The following is a 17,504-nucleotide window of genomic DNA, read 5'->3' on the forward strand; positions in this document are numbered from 1 at the left end:
AAGTTTAAGCTAATGAATTAGTGTAAGATGGCACATGAGTTAATTAAGGGTTGTATTGACCAGTATTACATACATAAACTCCTCACTTAACGATGAGTAAAAACCACACTTAATTCTATGTTTAACAAACAGCATTAACTTGACCACATGATGGACAAAAACTAATTCTGTTCTATGTAAGCTTCTGTAATGAAATCAGTGAGTGATTTCATCTTCCAAGGTTTAATCCATAGAACCAAAGGACACTCTCCATTTGCCAATAAAGTGATAATATAAATCATAAGTAGTCCATATTTTAATTATTAACTCTATTAATTACTACATTTAGAGAGACTGGAATATACAGCAACATTAAAAAAGGTGCCAGAATACCAGCGCTTAAAGAAGAAAGTTGCTCACAAGATACAATGCCCCTTTTGTGCCTCTAAAATATGTGTTTAACCTAGACCTGAAAGCCTGTCCCAGCAGCTTTCGTTCCAGGAGCAGTGCAACTCCTGACTTAGGAAACGCACTGGTCTGCAGGACAGTGCCTAAGGGCAAAACGCCAAGATGGGTTCTGAGACAAGACAGACAACAAGGTCAGGCTGTCGTATATAACCGTTCTCGCAGCAGAGCTCCTCTCCCCCAAAACACAGCTCAGTTTTTATTGGTGCTTTTGTTTTTCATTGAAGGCTGCTTAATTGTTGAAAATAACTCCTATTAAAGATATTCATTTGGAAGAATTCTAGAATATCAGCTATGGCAGGAGCCAGCAGGGAACCTGCCAGCCTTCCCTGTTGGAAACCCACCAACAGCTGTTTTGGGACAGCAGCTCCTGTTCTCCYGCTCCCACACAGCTAAGACTAGCAAGGAGCTTGTTTCTGGAAACGCCCGACAGCAGCACCAGCAGAAGTGGCCTTTGGCTTCACAGCTTGCTGCCATCGCAACAGACGCCTGCATTTGCAATTCGTGGACTCTACAGCCTGCTACAAACACATCTGCTTCTCCAGCTGTCCTGCTCCTACTCACTTTTCTACTTTTCCAACCTCCTCTCCTCTTCCGCCTGTTACTCAGATCCCTCTGATCTTCCACAAGCAAAAGAAACAAAAAAACCCCAAAAAATCCAGGGCACCAGCAGGGCTGAACTGAACTCCACTGCTTTGCAAGAACGCTTTCTCACTTTTTTTTTTTGTAGACCAAACACTGTCTTTTAAGACTGTTTGTGGAGTGTACAGAAAACACATTTCCTACTCTAAATGAGTAGCAAGCAACATTTGCTTGTTGATTTTTTTGCACATAAAATTGCCAGGACTGTGACAGAAGTAGTACAACATTCAGTGCAGGAAAGCCACCAATAAGCAATTCCCAGAGTAGGAATTTCAGGTATTCAGTAACAACATTTCATAGAAACACTTTATTTTTGATTTACAAAATCTATTGTTTCCAGATAACATAAAACTTAAAAAACCAAGAACTAAAAAACCCAAACATTGTTAGTAAAGCCTACAAAAACCTAAAAGTTTAGACTATTTTCACACAAGCATTCTTATTTACAGCATATAATCACATTTGCTTTTACAGCCATTTAAAATAAGAACATTCTGTACATGACTCGAGATTAGCTCTGTTTTGAGCATACAAGAGATACCGTAAGTTGGATCAAAGCAAACTTACACAACTTTGCCCGGAACCCATATGTCAAACTTACAAAGTTTAAGAAAGTTGGTTCTCTGAGGATTAGAACTCCAATACACTATAAAACTTTTTTTCCCTGGGAGCCATTAATGTGAAAACAAAACAAAAAATACAACCTTAAAGCTGACATAAAAATAAAAAAGTATGTGGAATGAAATGCATAGCTGGTATTATTCCATCTAGTTATAGCAAGGGCCAAGTTGGCCCATGATCTGTAAAATATTGTCCTGACCCACCACATTAAATAATGCTTTTTTTTAATAAAAGAATCAAATGAACTATGAAGGAATTGTCTGAAATATTTGACATTAAAAGTATGTGTTTTCTGTCAGTAAAAACAAATAAATTCAACCTCCTTAAATGCATATTGATTTAAGGTTTTCAAAGAAAATTTATTTTGTCAAAACACTATAAGATGTAAACAAGAATGAGCTATTATAATGCCAATATTACCTTATTCAAGAAGGTTAATTCTTTCCAATTATTAAATTACACATCTGGCCTGCTGAATATATTTAGTTTATAATAAATTCTAATTAGCTATCTGAAAGTGTTCAGGATGATAGCTGATTAGCCTCTGTGCATAAGAATCACTGTCGGTTGCCATTTTTTGTCCCATATATTGGTGGTAGCTCTCCGGACGGAAGTGTTCACAGTGAAGATTAATCCATTCTCTTTCAGTACTGTATCCTTCTGCTTCAGCAAGTATTCTAGTGAGAGCCATGATATAACTTAAAGCCATCTGAAGGGTCTCATACTTGGAGAGTTTTTTATCTTGACCCCACTGCGGAACTACCTTTCTCAAACGATCAAAGGCGGTGTTCAGTCCTTGCATCCGTCTCCGCTCCCTGGCATTGGCAGCCAGTCTTCTCTTTGCAGCATTCTCCATCCTTTCTGAACTGCATTTCACTACACAGCCCGGTCCGCTTCTGCACTGGACGTCCAATTCTAAACCTGAATCCAAATGACTGGATTTACAGGTTTTCATATTTGATGCAGCTTTAGTTTCACACACACGCATGCACGCTTCACTTTTTAAAATGAAGTAGGTAAAAAGTGGTAAGGAAAGCACTTCTATGAGTAGCCTGTGTATCTCTCAAATTTCTTTCCAGATATCAGACAGGAATATTTTCATAGCATCTTGCAGAAAAAAAAAGGAAAAAAAAAGGTATGCTCTTCTGGAATTGTCTGAAAATTGCTTCTTATTGTTTAACAAAAGAATAAACAGTTTGCAATGTCCGATGCTTTCATTCTTTTTGTTTCTTTAACCTCAAAGAGATAGAAAACAATGAAGTTTCCATTCTCAAAATGTCAATTCCTGAAGAAAAAGGGTCCATTTAATCCAAAAAAGATCTTAATGGATTAAAAACACATCAATTCCAATGGCTATTTCAAATGAAAGAAGTTCTGATTCAGTTCAGGAGAAAGTGTTTTGAAATGATAAACTGTTGCGATCCAAAGATGTAACTTTGCAACAGAAAGAAAGATCTCTCCTTTCTTGACTCCTGCTGGCAAGCAATGATTGTGTCTTACAGACAAGAAGAGGCTTTATAGGAGCCGCAGAAGCTAAACAGGTGGTAGCAGGTGGGCGGGTGGCACTTTGCTTCCATCCCAGTACCTTCCCACCCTGGGAACGACGGGGGGGGGGGGGGGGAGGTGAAAAAAAAAAGAACAGTAAAAACTGAACATTACAGCCTTCATCTGTTGAGAAGTCTTCCAAAGCCATTCTGTCCAGCCCTAACAACTTGCCATCTGGAGTAGTGTCTGCCTGGCCCCACAAGACTCAGGGAGTTAAGCAAAAGATCCTTTCAATGGGTAATCTGTTGCAACTCAGGAAAAAAAAAGAAAAAAAAAAACCTCTGTGCACTGTAGTATTTTTATACTAAAAATCTGAATATCCTGGTTAGATAGTATTAGGGGTAGAAGAAATAACTGTTATAATGAAACAGAAGAGAATTAGCTTAACACTATATGGCAGAGCACACTACTGTTTCAGACTATATAATACTGAAACGAGTAGTATCACTAGAAATCTTTTAGGACTCACAATTTTAATGCTGTATAAAATATTTATGATATTGCAGAGAGTAGTGGCTTGAGAAAAAAAGGGGGATTATATGTTTACATGTCAGTAAAATCCAATGTTATGAAAATAATTTGAAATATATTTGAACAGTAAAAACGTAGCTGTAGATTTATCTAACAAAATAATTGTAAAATTACTTGAAGAGGCTGTGCTATAGACACACATTAGAATCTATATGTATACAAATAGTCTTAAAACTGCCCATTTTTAAATACACTATGTGTGAAAATGTTTACATGTAGAGTATATATATCTATGTAAAATTAAATATAAAATGTTTCTTCCTAGGAATATCCCTAAATAAATAAAGAGAATAAAAGAGGATGTGAAAACAAGATCAAGTTAAACATTAAAAGAAATCTGCTTGCTGGCAATAAGAGATCATTTCTGCTACCACTTGTAATGACAGAGAAGCCGCCAGACACACACCTAACATAATCAGAACATCCTTGTTCCACTGTACTCGTATGAGTAAAGACTGTTGTCTACATAAAGGAAACATCATATGATTATTTTACGAGATATGCAAAAGGTTAAAAAAAAATCTGCCACACAATGATTTATTATCTGTATTGATTTCAAACTTAATTAAATTGTTACCAGCATTCATAAATTAGTAATTTTTTTCATTAGGGACTGAATACTGCATATTTATTTAGAACTATAGCTCAATTGTTTTCATTATGACCCCAAAACTTGGTCTAGTTGTAAACAGCTGATTAATCCTTAGCAGAAGCAATGACAATGAAAGGAGGCTGAATAATCCAAAAACAATAGGATGCAATTGAACACTAATGGACCCCCCTGTATGACAGATGTTGAATGTAGGCTGTCACGCCCAGTTGCTCTGCTCTTAATATTCTGAATCCTAATGGTCTTGAACAGCGATGATAGTTGGGGTAGGGAGTCTACATTATTCCATTATCAAAATGTATGCCACATCTTCAATTTTTAAAGTATAACTTCACCACATTTCATTATAGTGTTCAACATTCTTATCTGTGTACACTGACCTGTTCTCCCAAACATAAAGAACTACTACCCTACATGAAAATGTTACTTTCTTAATGACAATTTCAGATTATTTTTGTGTGTGAGAGCGCTGAAACAGCACCTTTCAGAAAACCGCATCACCATATGTCTTTCACAGAAGGATCAGCAATTAGAACTTTAGAGACATTTGTTTCTGAAGATACTTCATGGGAAGCACCGCATGTGCAGCAGAGAAAAAAATATATATATATACACACCTGTGATCTTCATGCTATTGTTAGAACATATTTTAGTGTTACAGCTTATTATGCCCAAGTAAAAGCATTAGTTAAGTATGTGCTCTCTTAAAATGAATCTCAAGGGGTTTTTAATGTAAAAGAGAACACTAAAATTAAAGGTGTTTCATAAGTTAATAAATATCATGCATAGAATCACATTCTCATGAGAGAGTAATTACTCAATTCAGATAATTAATCACTCTTAATGTTAAAACAGCACTGTCAATTTTTAACCAGAATATGAAAAGTGCCCCTTTAAAATATCATATGGTACAATTCCATATTTTTTCATTCATCAGCAGTTTTCCTTTCTAACTTAATGTGTTATGCCAGTATGAATTATAATGAAAACTTCAAGTATACTGAAAATCACAGCTCCCAAGAACTTTATATTTGACTCCACTAATGAATAGTAAGATAGCACATGACAATGCTTTTAATCTTCCCCCATCCTGATCGATTCATCATCATTATCATGCTTTGAGTAATACATTGATATAATCTCAAGAGAGAGGCTAAGATTTTAGACCTCTTACTGCACAAGCAGTAACCGCACCTGAAATGATCTACTATCATATCACAAGATAATGGTCAAAATCTGTCTGGATTAATAACAAGATTTTATAGCTTATAGGTCAGGGTAAAAATTGTTACTTGGCAGAACAAAGTGCCTGTTCTTTGTATGACTTCTTTTTTTTTTAAGCTTCTGCTTTTTGGTAAATAAACACATTTACTATTTGGGCAAACAATTCTTCATGTTTGATGATGTGTGCAAGAAAAAAAAAATCACTTAACTCTTATCTGGAAAAGCTGTCTGATTCTTCCACAGAAAAGGGAATATTAAGGTCTTATCCATAGCAATAAATTAAGTTCATTTGCATAGCCCCCTAGTCATATGAAGTTGAGTTATCTCAAACTAGAAAATGAACTGCTTTGTTGCTCAGTCAATAATAGAAAGGATATCTCTGAAATTTTCCCAGATTTCCTTCACCTGGTTTGATTTCCCCAATATTTCAGCTTGCCTCAGGTACTGCTTATGTAATCTTATTTCCTCCTCCATTTATTTTTAATCATTTCTTCAACGTTTTATCATTTGAAATAAATTTTCAAAAGCTTCTCAAGATTTTTATGACATTAATTTTCCAAGGAGTATTAATATATGCTGCTGTGACATACTGCTACGGTGCTAAATTTTTTTTAAGACCTGAACTTATACTTACCTCATCTTTATTGCAGATCAGTCATTTCTTAAGAATTTCCCTCTTACTCTTATTTTATTATGTCAAAATATAATTTCAAGGCAGAAGAAACATTATAATTACCAGAAGGAAGTTCTATGTCTATTCAATTGCTCAGATTTCAATCTTTCCTCTAGTTATGCAGGTACAAATTCAGAGCTACTCCATGACCCCAGCAGTGTTATTTTTGATTTACATTTCAATGCTAAAGTGATATCTTTAATCAAAATATTATGTTTTTCTCTGAGAAAAACAAGAGAGACAGGTAAGAATGCTTTTTCAGTCATAAGCCAAATTATTACATCATCTCTGAGACACCACTAATATTAGGAAAATGAGAGATAGTTTCAGTTAATTAAAGAAATGAACTAGCTTCAGGTTTTACAACTTCATATGAAAAATATTTTAAAAATGTCTGCTAGATATCCAAGTTAATAACTCACATGCTGATTATCCCAACATCCATTAGAAGGATCTCAATACCTTCCCACCTGTATGTATTACTATGGAAAATACAGTCTAATTACTTTTGTAGTGGAATGACTGGGGCTAAGCACTAATTCTAAAAGCAAGTGACAGGAAAGTAACATTTCTGGTTAAAGTCTAATTCCTCAACATCCTCTCTCCTCTAGTTATACTAAAAATAACACACATGAGCAATATATCAAAGCAAGCATCTTACCTCTTCCTCCTAGGTAGGACTCACTTTCTACTTCCTCTTAGGTAGATCCTTTCCAAAAACCTCATCAAGACTTCTCACCACTGTGGGAGCCTCAAAGGTAGTTTACACTGAGCAGAGCTGAAAGCCTGGCATACCGTATGCTGCTTAATTAATAGCAGGTGGGTAACTACCAAAATATGACTGTCCTTAAGGGCCCAATCTCTAGTAATATTTGACTCAGCTCATGAGACAGACTAGAAAGGTGTGCTGTGGGGAATAATGTATTTTTCTTCCTTGGTTACTTACATTGTTGTAAATCTATCACAGGTATAGGACAATTAGCAAACAGAACAATTCACAAGTGAATGCTGTTTCCTAAATTGAAGAGAAATTCAGACACTAACTCTTACAGGAAGTTGAATAGCTATTTACAGCAGTAAAATGAGTATACAATAATTTTGTCTAGTGCCTCCGAACCTCATACTGAAGACCTTGTTCTATGGAGGCCTTACAACATTTCATTTGCCCTAAAGGCTCTCTGGGGTAAGCTTTTCTTTCTAACAGTTCAGCAAGCAGAAGTCTCCCAACCACACTTAAGGGCCTACTTGCTATACTACCCTCTCACTATTCCTTCTTCTCAGTTTATCACTTTCTCCCTGCCAGTCATCCCATTTTTGTTCCATATGATCTTTCTCAAGTAGCTTTCCCCCAGGTGAGACTCATAAAGCATAACTTTCCTCAGTAATCCTGCACAGAACAATCTTGCAATGTAACTTTGTTTTAAAGCATGCTTCTACAACAGATTTAAAACCACCTGAAAAGAGGAATAATGAGAAAGAGCTCATTTTGTCATAGTACTAGAAGAACTTGTTTTGAACCTTTAAAATGTTTCTCACCTATATTATGTGTTGAATGTGATTACTATTACATATATATACACATACATATATACGTTACAGTTCATAAAAAGAAAAATGTTTCCATTTACTTAGAATCATATTGCAACCCTTTGCACTACCTAAGACAGCAAAAAGAGCTTTGACATAGATCATTACAAAGCTGGGGCATTTTCTGAGTGCGTGGCATCATACAGCTTTTGGTGTGCTTAAAATAAAGTATCTATCAATGTCAGTTCCACCTGTGAGTGTTCAGCAATCCGCAAAAGCTGGCCTGAAGTTTTCCACAAAGGGAGCCCATAGGAACTACGCAAGGGAGAAGCATCTATCTGGCACAAAGGAGTTTTCGTTCCCAGTTCAGCTAGCTTTGTACAAGAAAGCTTGGATACAGGAAGCGGTACTGCCGTGTAAGTTTTGCTCTATGAGCTAACTAGGCTGGGCAGAACGCTGAGACTCCATTCATCTTCCAACCATGAATTAACTTGTTCAGCACTAGCTTCAGTAGCACCAGGCAGTATAAACATGCCTTCAGCAATCACTTCAGAAAAAATAAAGCAACTTGCTTAGCATTACACAGGCACCGGCGCATGTGCAAGAATAGAATCCAGCTCTTTAGGATGTTGTTCTGCTTCTTTAACCATCTTTTCTTTTCCTATCTTTTCAATTTCAATGAGGCAGGAGTCTTCCAGACAAGAGCTTCCTTTACTATAGAGCCTGACTTTATAACAGAGCATTATTCACACTATACACTGAGAAACAGATGAGGGAAAGAGCCTTGAGAGGACATCAAGTCTACCCTCCTGCCTCAAGACACGAACTACTCTACTATTATCATCGCTGACAGATGTTCTTCTAACCTGTTCTGAAAAACCTCCAAAAGAGTAACTAGTAGCCCAAATGGTAAATTATTATCTTTTCATACACAAGGTACTTCAGGACTGGAAAGATGAAGTAGGTGGTTGGGACATATTTCACCAGCTGATTCGACCGTATTTCCTCACAGAGGAGGAATGTATAGTCTCAGGACTCTTGGGTTCAGGTTCAGGTTCTGGAGGGAGCAGTACTCTAGGGGTTATTTATCTCTTGGTCCTGACTTCCCTCTATTACTGCCTCCACACTCTAAGTTTTCCAGGTGTTTCTCATCCACTTCTCATCCTGCCCATTTCTCACTTGTGTGCATCACAGTCACCTCTACATATATAAGGGGATCTTTGAGATTACAGGCAGATAAATTCCCATGCTTCACCTCCTGTGCCCGCTGCCCTACAAAAACAGAGATGGTCTTTTTAACCTCAAGCCAAAGATGTTTGTTCCAAGTGGGTTCTGCAGAGATGGTAGCAGCCAAAACCCAACAATGTATGAACCAGTATATGTGAACTGGGATTTATTTACTTAGTTGCAAAAGTTTATAAACATAACCAAAGGTTAATGAGATCCCTGACATTAAAGCAACCCTGGTGTTATAAAGAAAATGAACTCCCCCAAAAAATCCAAACATTGCTACAAAGAATGGATGAACCAAAAATTCTTAATGGAAAAATCAGGTCAGGGTGTTCTTCCTTAATTAAAAGATATGGTCAGACAATCTTGAGCAACAAAGGTAATGCAGTTTAGGTGTCATCTCATCTCAGCAGAGGGTGTGATTTGATTTTACATCTTATCTGCTGAAAATTTAGGTTTTCACCAAAAAAGGTAGTCCTGCTCCTTTCCTGTCCCTAACTGTTTGCTTCCTCCCAAGCCCTGGCAAGGCTGACTATCTTGCAGCCATAGGGTGAGTCAGTTCCCCAAGCTGACCCAGGGAAAAAGCATTCTTTCTTACATGGTGGTAGAGTTTTCCATCATATCAGTTTACTGAATTGATTTAACTGACAACCACATGATTACTTGATTCAGTGTAAAGGAAGTGGCAACACCATGTGGCTGCAGAAAAGGAGGGATGGAGCAGAGACTGTGGGCACACATGTTTCAGGGTACACTATATAGTTATATATATTAGGTGTAATATAAACCACAGTCTGAGATACAAAACTGACTACGGATGCCCTTCTATTCCACTGAACGAAAGTAAAACAGATCAGCTTATTATGTCAGTTGAATCTGCTATGTTTTAGCTAAACTTTCCAAACAAATTCAGCCTGAGACAGTTATCTAGACAAAAAAAAAATTCCAACTGACTGCTTTAACAAAATTATATAAAAAAGAAAGGAATCTTATAAAGAGCATGCAAGGATGATGCAAGAAAAGAGCAGTAAGTATAACCACAGGTATGGAATGGATTTTGTCAAAGGAACAACTAAGTAAGAATAGACTCCTCAGTCTGGAAAAGACGGTGCAGAGCACAGCCAGGCTCTACAGCTTGCTACTTCGCCCCTCTCTACCTTGTTCCTCCTTTTTCCTTTCCTGGCTATCCTCCCACCTGGCACAGTGAGCTGTGTTATCTGACTGTACAGTGAGCTATACAACTCTCAAACCCAGCAGAAATATTTTTTCAAGGGTTGGTTTTCTGCTGGGTTAGGAAGTTGAACCAAGTTACCGTGTGGTCAGTCAGACTGGTCTAGGTGCATAGGTGGGACCACGTGGCTGGGAGCAGTAGGAGTGTGAAGGGGGCATGATCTTCCATTGATGGCTCCCGAAAGATATTAGATTTGCACATCTGAATCATGTAATGGAACGCTCTTATAACTAATACATATGACTGCTATATTTTCCTATAATTCCTATCCTACGTATTTCCTAATATGACTATACCATTTGCATCATAAGAAACACACTAATTTTTTGGAAACAAATTAATTGCTGTTTTGCAAATAGCTTGGTTTTAGTTGTCCTAAATAAACAATTATTTTTTGTTAAACAAAGAATACCAAGACCATTCACAAGTTAGCCTTTAAAATGGATATTTTCTTTAGAATTCAGAACAACAACCACAAAAATTCTTAAACATAGAAACTGAACAGGTACCTATACCTATACAGGTACCTATAGTACAGGTACCTATAAAGGCTTTACAATTTGCAACCTGCTTCTCTCAACATATGATAAGAATTCATGTGCAAGAAAATATAAGTCAGTTTAAGTAAGAAAATAACTGCTGAAAATTTTGAAAACAGAAATACATCTTGAAAAGGGATCTATAAAAAGGAAAAATATGAGGAAGGGTCCCTGTTCTGAGGAGCAGTAAACAGCATAAGAAAGAGGTTCAGTAAGGGATAAAATATGAAGATTTATGCCATAATCCTGTAAAGACTTGTGTATGTTTAATTTTATGCTCTAAGTACTCCCACTGAAGTCAATGGCACTCTGCTTACAATACTTAAGATAAACATGACCATTGGGAATTTCAGGGAAAGAGTAAAAGCAAAGAAAGACGGGGGGTAAAACAAGAAGGGCCACAAGATGAGATATATACAGAGATACAGGCAAGAACAGAAAGTGAGAATAAAAGGAAGAGGAAAAATAAGACAAGGATTAAGCTGGGCTCAGCTACACCAGTTTACAGTGGCTGGGATCTAGCGTCTATAACATTAGGAATTTTCTTATTTTTTTTTCTTTTCAAATCCTTCAGCTCATTGTTGTTGTAATATGAAGAAGAGTATGCAATGCACCTTGAAAATGAATTACAATTCCATATCTGCTACCTAACCAATAAGGAAGAAAACCCTCAAATCTCCACATTTTCCAAATCATAATTAATGCTACAATAAATGTTGCCTGCCCAAAACAAAATCATGACTAAATTGTGCAATATAATCTATTGACTGGAAGAAAAAAACAGCAGTGAAGATAGTGACGCTAGATAATGCTGTAAGCTTTTTGTTCTAAATAATTTTTTTAGTTCAGGAGGAGCTATTTTCTTGCGCAAACAGGCATAAAATTACTACCCACTGCCCTGCTTCTCATTGATTTCCACTTGGCACAGTTTGCCAGATGCTGTTTGGTCTAAGTGTTGCCTTGACCTCCACTAGTGACGCTGGCCCCTTTTTGCTTTGTTGCACAGTATTTTCCCAGCAGGGAGGTCCTGCCCCTCTAATAGTTGCTGTTGCAACTTTTGCTACAGGCTTATAGGTTACCCATATGTTGTACTAGAGGGGCCAGTCTGACTGGAATTAACTCAGAAGTGGCGTCCAGCATTGTGGCTGGAGCTGGCCCAGAGGAGATTATAAATGCCCCCAAACTAATTAAATATTTTGTCTCCTGCTGGTAAACAAAAGCGAATGAGGGCAAAAATATGAAATGCCTGATTTAACTAGGATCTGCAAGTAGCTTGACAAAGGCACCCCTGAAGTCAGTGATGCATGATTTAAAAGCTCCTAATGGTCAAAGCTGTTACATAAATGAGACTTTTGCTTATTATCTTTAGGTTTACATACCTGCAAAACTGTTACATGAATGTACTTACCGTTAGTTTTCAAAGTATTTCACAACAGCATTTCTGGGATAGGAGCAATGCAGTTCAGATATTTATTTAGAAGTATTCTTAACTCTCACTTTCGCACTAAAAAAAATATAAAAAATAAATAAGACCATTCAAAGAAATACATACATATGAGAAGTTACAGTATTTTCAGTAACATTTTCAAGGACCTGAACTGTCAAATGGTGTTTCTTAAAACTGAGACCGAAGAATTTTCTTATTTAATAATATATTTTTAAAGTTAGCTAAATGACTTTCTCAATGAGGCAAAAATATTTTAAAAATCAGCTAAATTATTTAAATAATGGATCAAATGCATTTGATATATATCATTCCAGATTTAATGTACTAAGTTTTGTAAATTAAAAACCCCCTCTCACGGAATTTCAAATATTATATTTCTATAAAGAAGACTGTATTTTGAAATACACTACTGCAGACCAAAATTCTTCAGTTTTTAAAATCACAGGATATTCCATGAATATGTTTCAGAATGTTGGGTGAGGAACTGTCCTACAAAAATCCCGTTAGTAACAAAAATGAGAATACTAATTAGAAGTTCCATATTTTACATACATGCTAATTTTACATACATGCTTAACCTCACGTTTATGTAATCCTACATGTTTATGTAATGGGACCAACCAAGTGTGCAAAGTTAAAAATAGCTGTAAGTTTTGGTGGACCAGGACTTAAATTCAAAATGTTTTTAGTGTGAACTACAGAGTGACTTGTCTAATGAAAGAACAGCATTAACCTTTTTGGAAAGGCATGCGTTAAATCTCTCTATTTTCCATAAGCATATTTTTCATTACTTTAAAAAAAACAGAGTACAATAAGGTTTTCACTGAAATTTTGAAAGATGGAAAGGATTAAAAATATGAGTAAAAGAAAAGGAAGAATTAAAAGAAAATGAATGGAGATACATATATATACACACACACATCACTTCATTTTTATGGGACTTTACCATTACATTTTGACTTTATAATTAAACTGTTATGCAAATTAAGTAATCCACACTCAGTTTAAGCAAAAGTTTACACTGTTAACTGTAAGGGCTGATGTTGTTGTAATTAATGCTTTCCAAATTAACTAGGAACTTTGTAGCTTGATTGGTTTGCACCTTGCCATAGATAGACAAGCGCACACGTACACATGCATATGACACATCTGCTCCTTTGTCCAGATGGACAGCAGGATGCCACAGAGGTTGCTCCATCAAAAGAAATGCAATTCCAAAAGATTAAAATGTTCATGTTAGGCACAGGACAACATTTGACGTATTAGATTTTCAAATCTCCCAAGGGCCACATTGACAAACTATAACGAATTAGAAGTGACAGATACATTCTAAAAGCTACCAGTAATGCTGGCTGTGAATAAAGACACACTTAATGTAGTGATTGGTCATAGATAACGCTGGATTTAGAACGCACAATGGATAGTGTTTCCCATTAGGTACGAGAGAATGACAATCGACAAAATGTGAATAGAATAAAAGCAGAAACTTACTTCATCCAATATCCTTAGTATCAAAAAGCTTGTTTATTTGTTTGGAATATTTTTCTCCCATGAAGCTAGCTGTTTCTTTTCATGGCTTGTTATTTTAGAGATATTAAGATTCTCAAATGACATTCTATCAGATTTTAGTGGAGTTTTCTCCTGAATGATCCAAATTTGAGGATGAGGAGCTTTCTCAACCTTAATATCATAGTTGAAATTTCAAATAAAAAGCTTTTTTACAGCAATATATTCAGCCACTTCTGTTGAATAGGCCTGTTTTTAAATATCCAAAATAAATGACACGGTCTTGCTCATTTAATTACATATATTTTGGTTAATGTCATCATCTACACACAGCTCTTAATCCCTAATGCAAAAAATGCAGTACTGCAGCTATATTTCTAATGCAGCTGGTCTTCTTCATATACCCTTGAGAAGCAAAAAGGTATGCACTACTTTATTTTTCTTTACAGCTTAAGAATAAGAGTGTCCGAGCATGGTAATAACCACAGTTTTGTAATTCAGACTGACTGAAAAATGTGCATTGAATTAAAGCACTATCAGTTTAAAGAATCAGTGATAATTTTAGAGTCAAACACCAGGAAAACTTCCAGCCCAAATTCTATAGCACCAAAAAGTCAAGAATGCAAGCTTTACAGCAGAGGTTATTTAATCTAAGAGGCAGAGCCATAAGAAGATCCAATAGCTGGAGGATGATGTTAGAAAGCCATGAACTGGAAATTCAGAACGTATTTTCAGAAGAAAATGTAAACATTTCATAGACATATTACCAGGGAATATGATAGTTTCCACAAGTTTACAGTTTTATATTAAATTTGGATCTCTTTCTGCTATATTCAGATCACAAGGCATTGGCTTCAGCACACAGCTTACAGCCTGCGATACCAGCTTAGATGATCGCCACATATATATGCATCCAGGAAACACACAAGACTACCACAGTTATCTAGTGTTCCAAGACAGAGATTTAGTAAAATACTGAAACTACAAAGTATTCTGGCAAACTGCATGCAGATTAAGTTCCCTTACTCTCTAAATCTTTTTCTTTAGGGAAAGCATATTTCTTCTTTAAGGTGAGTGGAAGCTATCCAATGCATCTCAGGCATTCTGAGAATAAAGAAGCTCTAAAATTCAAAATGTTCAATGAAAAGAAAACAACTCAAATATTTTAGTGATGTCACTGAAGCCCAGAACATATCTCTGTATCACTCGGTGTCTTCCTATGAATCTTGGGCAGTATAGGTGACAAAATAGGAACATGTAAGACTGCATAGGAAATAAAAGCAAGTATCTAGTAGGGATTTTTTCCTAGAACATGTTTAATGAATTATACCAGACAGAGAAATGACGTCTTGATTAGACTGGTCTCAATAAATTGTACAAGGTTTTGCATTGATACACACTGAACGAAGCACAATGAGGAGGTTTGTCTCAGTTATGAGAAGACCAGTACAATCAGTCTCAGGTCTCTGTAAGAGAAGTAGGATACCTGAAAACAGGTGAGGAGGGAAAATGAACACACCAAGCTTATGAGCTCTCTTCCAGTTTTTCTTGGCTGGAAGGGAAGGCTAACTGAAGTAATGAATTCATATTGCACCAGTCTAAAGATCATGATTTCACCTTATTTTTATCTATCTCACAACCCTAGGGCATAGTGCAACTTACCCACATCTCAGATATCAGGGAAATCTAGCAAAGATTAGGTCTCCTGAAGTACAACACCCTTTGGACCTCTTCCTGGCACTGTGTGATTGTACCACCTTTTAGTCGGTGCCTGTGCTTGACGACACAATTGAACCTTTTGTTAAGAACTTTTAAAACAAAACAAAAGTACCAATTAATTGGTATTCTATCTGGGACTAATTCAAAGGTGTCTTCTAGTACCCTGGGATATGGTGTGCGCTGCTTTGGAGAGAATCAATCAGTCGAAGATTGATGATGGGGTGTTGAGGTCAGGTTTGCAAATACAGAACCATCTGCAGAGTCTCCTGGGTTGGTACCTGCAGCAGAGTAATTTACAGGAGCAGGTGTTTGCTTTTAATCTACATTTTTTTCTGCTGAAATTGTAACTTTATTGAGAAAATGCCTGCAGTTTGTTGTTAAATGAATACTTTGTCTATTGCTGCTATTAAATGTAAACTGCTGAAAGGTTTCTGAAAGCTGTAGTAAGCATGCTTATTAAAAACAAAGGTAAGAACAGAGGCTGCGATGCTAAATACATAAGTCAATCATATATGTCTTCAGAAAACTGCTGCAAATAAAATGTTAATTAAATGTATTAAACAAACCAGAAGGCTGTTTTTAAAACTGAATGATTTTGTTCAGAAAGGAGCCATTTCTTTATGAATGTGATTGACTGAAATTATCATGATCATCAAGATTATTATTTATTTCTGTTTACATCCATAAATGTTTTTGGAGAAAGGAGGCTTTCTGAAACCAAAATAAATGCAAGAATGCCAGCTGGAATTTCCCACCTGAACTGAGTGGGGCAGGGTGGGCATTCAGAGAAGCCTCCTTTGCTTCGGATCCAAAGCATAACAAAAGGTTAGTAGAGGCCACGTTTGGATTCAAATTCAGGTTCCCGATTTTCTTGCATTGCAGGCTCCAGCTCTGCCCAGCCGAGTATCTCTCAACCTGATCCCCAGATCATGTAAATTGTCATTGCATCATCGACATCAAATAGTAGCAAAAGGAACTTGCCCTTAAAGTGCTTACAGCTTCCAAAGTCTCTACACATGCAAGGCACATCCTCATCTTCTCACAAACATACTCACTCCATCTCTTTCCCATTCCTTCCTCTTTACTACTCTAGAAATGTTCTTGAGGATTTTTCTTGGGTTTGCTCAATGTATTTAATCCACCCTGTAATTTTTCACAGGCCAAAAATTACTTATGGAAAAGAGGATTTTGGTTTGGGGATGGGGGGGGGGGCAGCACGCAGGTGTCACAAAAAAGTTACAGAACACTGTAAAGTGGATAAAACTAGTTTGTATACTTATATGATTCATGGAGATAAAACCAGGTAATGTCCTTTTTTGACAATCAGTAAGGCAAAAACACAACAGCTAAGTGAATCACTAAAGAAATCAACAAATTCAGAAGTGTTTATAACTCATTTTTTCATATAGTTTTAGATGTTAAGACCAAAATAAAGGTCTTAGACTGAACCAACATCTAAACACTTTTCTTTCACACTTTTCTAATATCTGATATATTTCTTCATTTATTTTATTTCCCCATTATTCTGAAACTTTTGAGTTATTGTTGGTAATAACTTTTAGGAAATTAAATAAGGACAGTAACTGAGTGATTGTGAAAAATCCTGTGTTCCATCCTTTTGCATAAATCCGAGAATTATTTTAATGACAAATCTATTCCTCTGCAAAAAAGAACTCAGATTCAAACTGCTTAGTTTGGCAATTTCTCAGTTTTCAGTTGAACTAATTTAATTTTCACCTGATTTGGCATCACCCTTAATTTTCATTTAGTTTCCTTTTTTTAATCCTGGGAAGGTTCCCTCTGTTTCTGGCATGTTTCCCTGTCACTCTGATGAATACTGAGACAAAGAAATCTTTCAGTCTCAGAAACAACTACCTCATCTGTTGCTAATTTTCCTTCTATCCCTTATGGTACACATGGCTCCTTTCTATGACCTCTTGCTGCATCTACATTTGTAAAATCTTTTATTTCCACCTTTTGCAATACTTTCCAATTTTGGTAATAACGTGTCAACG

The 17,504-nt window shown here is 36.3% G+C and overlaps 1 protein-coding gene across 3 annotated transcripts; it reads right to left on the minus strand.

The window, feature by feature from the left end:
* Positions 1-1,376: 1,376 nt before the first annotated feature.
* ATOH7 (atonal bHLH transcription factor 7) lies at positions 1,377-16,650 on the minus strand. Of its 3 annotated transcripts, XM_026059967.1 has the most exons (4): positions 15,652-16,650; positions 15,433-15,541; positions 12,226-12,321; positions 1,377-3,301 (listed from the first exon to the last, which is right to left on the minus strand). In XM_026059967.1, exon 4 carries the CDS (start codon positions 2,693-2,695, stop codon positions 2,207-2,209), a length of 489 nt encoding a protein of 162 aa, XP_025915752.1. In that variant the 5' UTR covers positions 2,696-3,301; positions 12,226-12,321; positions 15,433-15,541; positions 15,652-16,650; the 3' UTR covers positions 1,377-2,206. The 3 variants fall into 3 exon arrangements, with proteins under 3 accessions (XP_025915752.1, XP_025915751.1, XP_025915753.1); XM_026059966.1 differs by having other exon boundaries at positions 15,433-16,650; XM_026059968.1 differs by lacking the exons at positions 15,433-15,541; positions 15,652-16,650 and having other exon boundaries at positions 1,377-2,992; positions 12,226-12,252.
* Between the last annotated feature and the right edge of the window lie 854 nt (positions 16,651-17,504).

The sequence above is a fragment of the Apteryx rowi genome, unplaced genomic scaffold (genome assembly GCF_003343035.1).
Source record: "Apteryx rowi isolate R43461 unplaced genomic scaffold, aptRow1 scaffold_162, whole genome shotgun sequence".
In the NCBI taxonomy this organism is placed as follows: domain Eukaryota; kingdom Metazoa; phylum Chordata; class Aves; order Apterygiformes; family Apterygidae; genus Apteryx; species Apteryx rowi.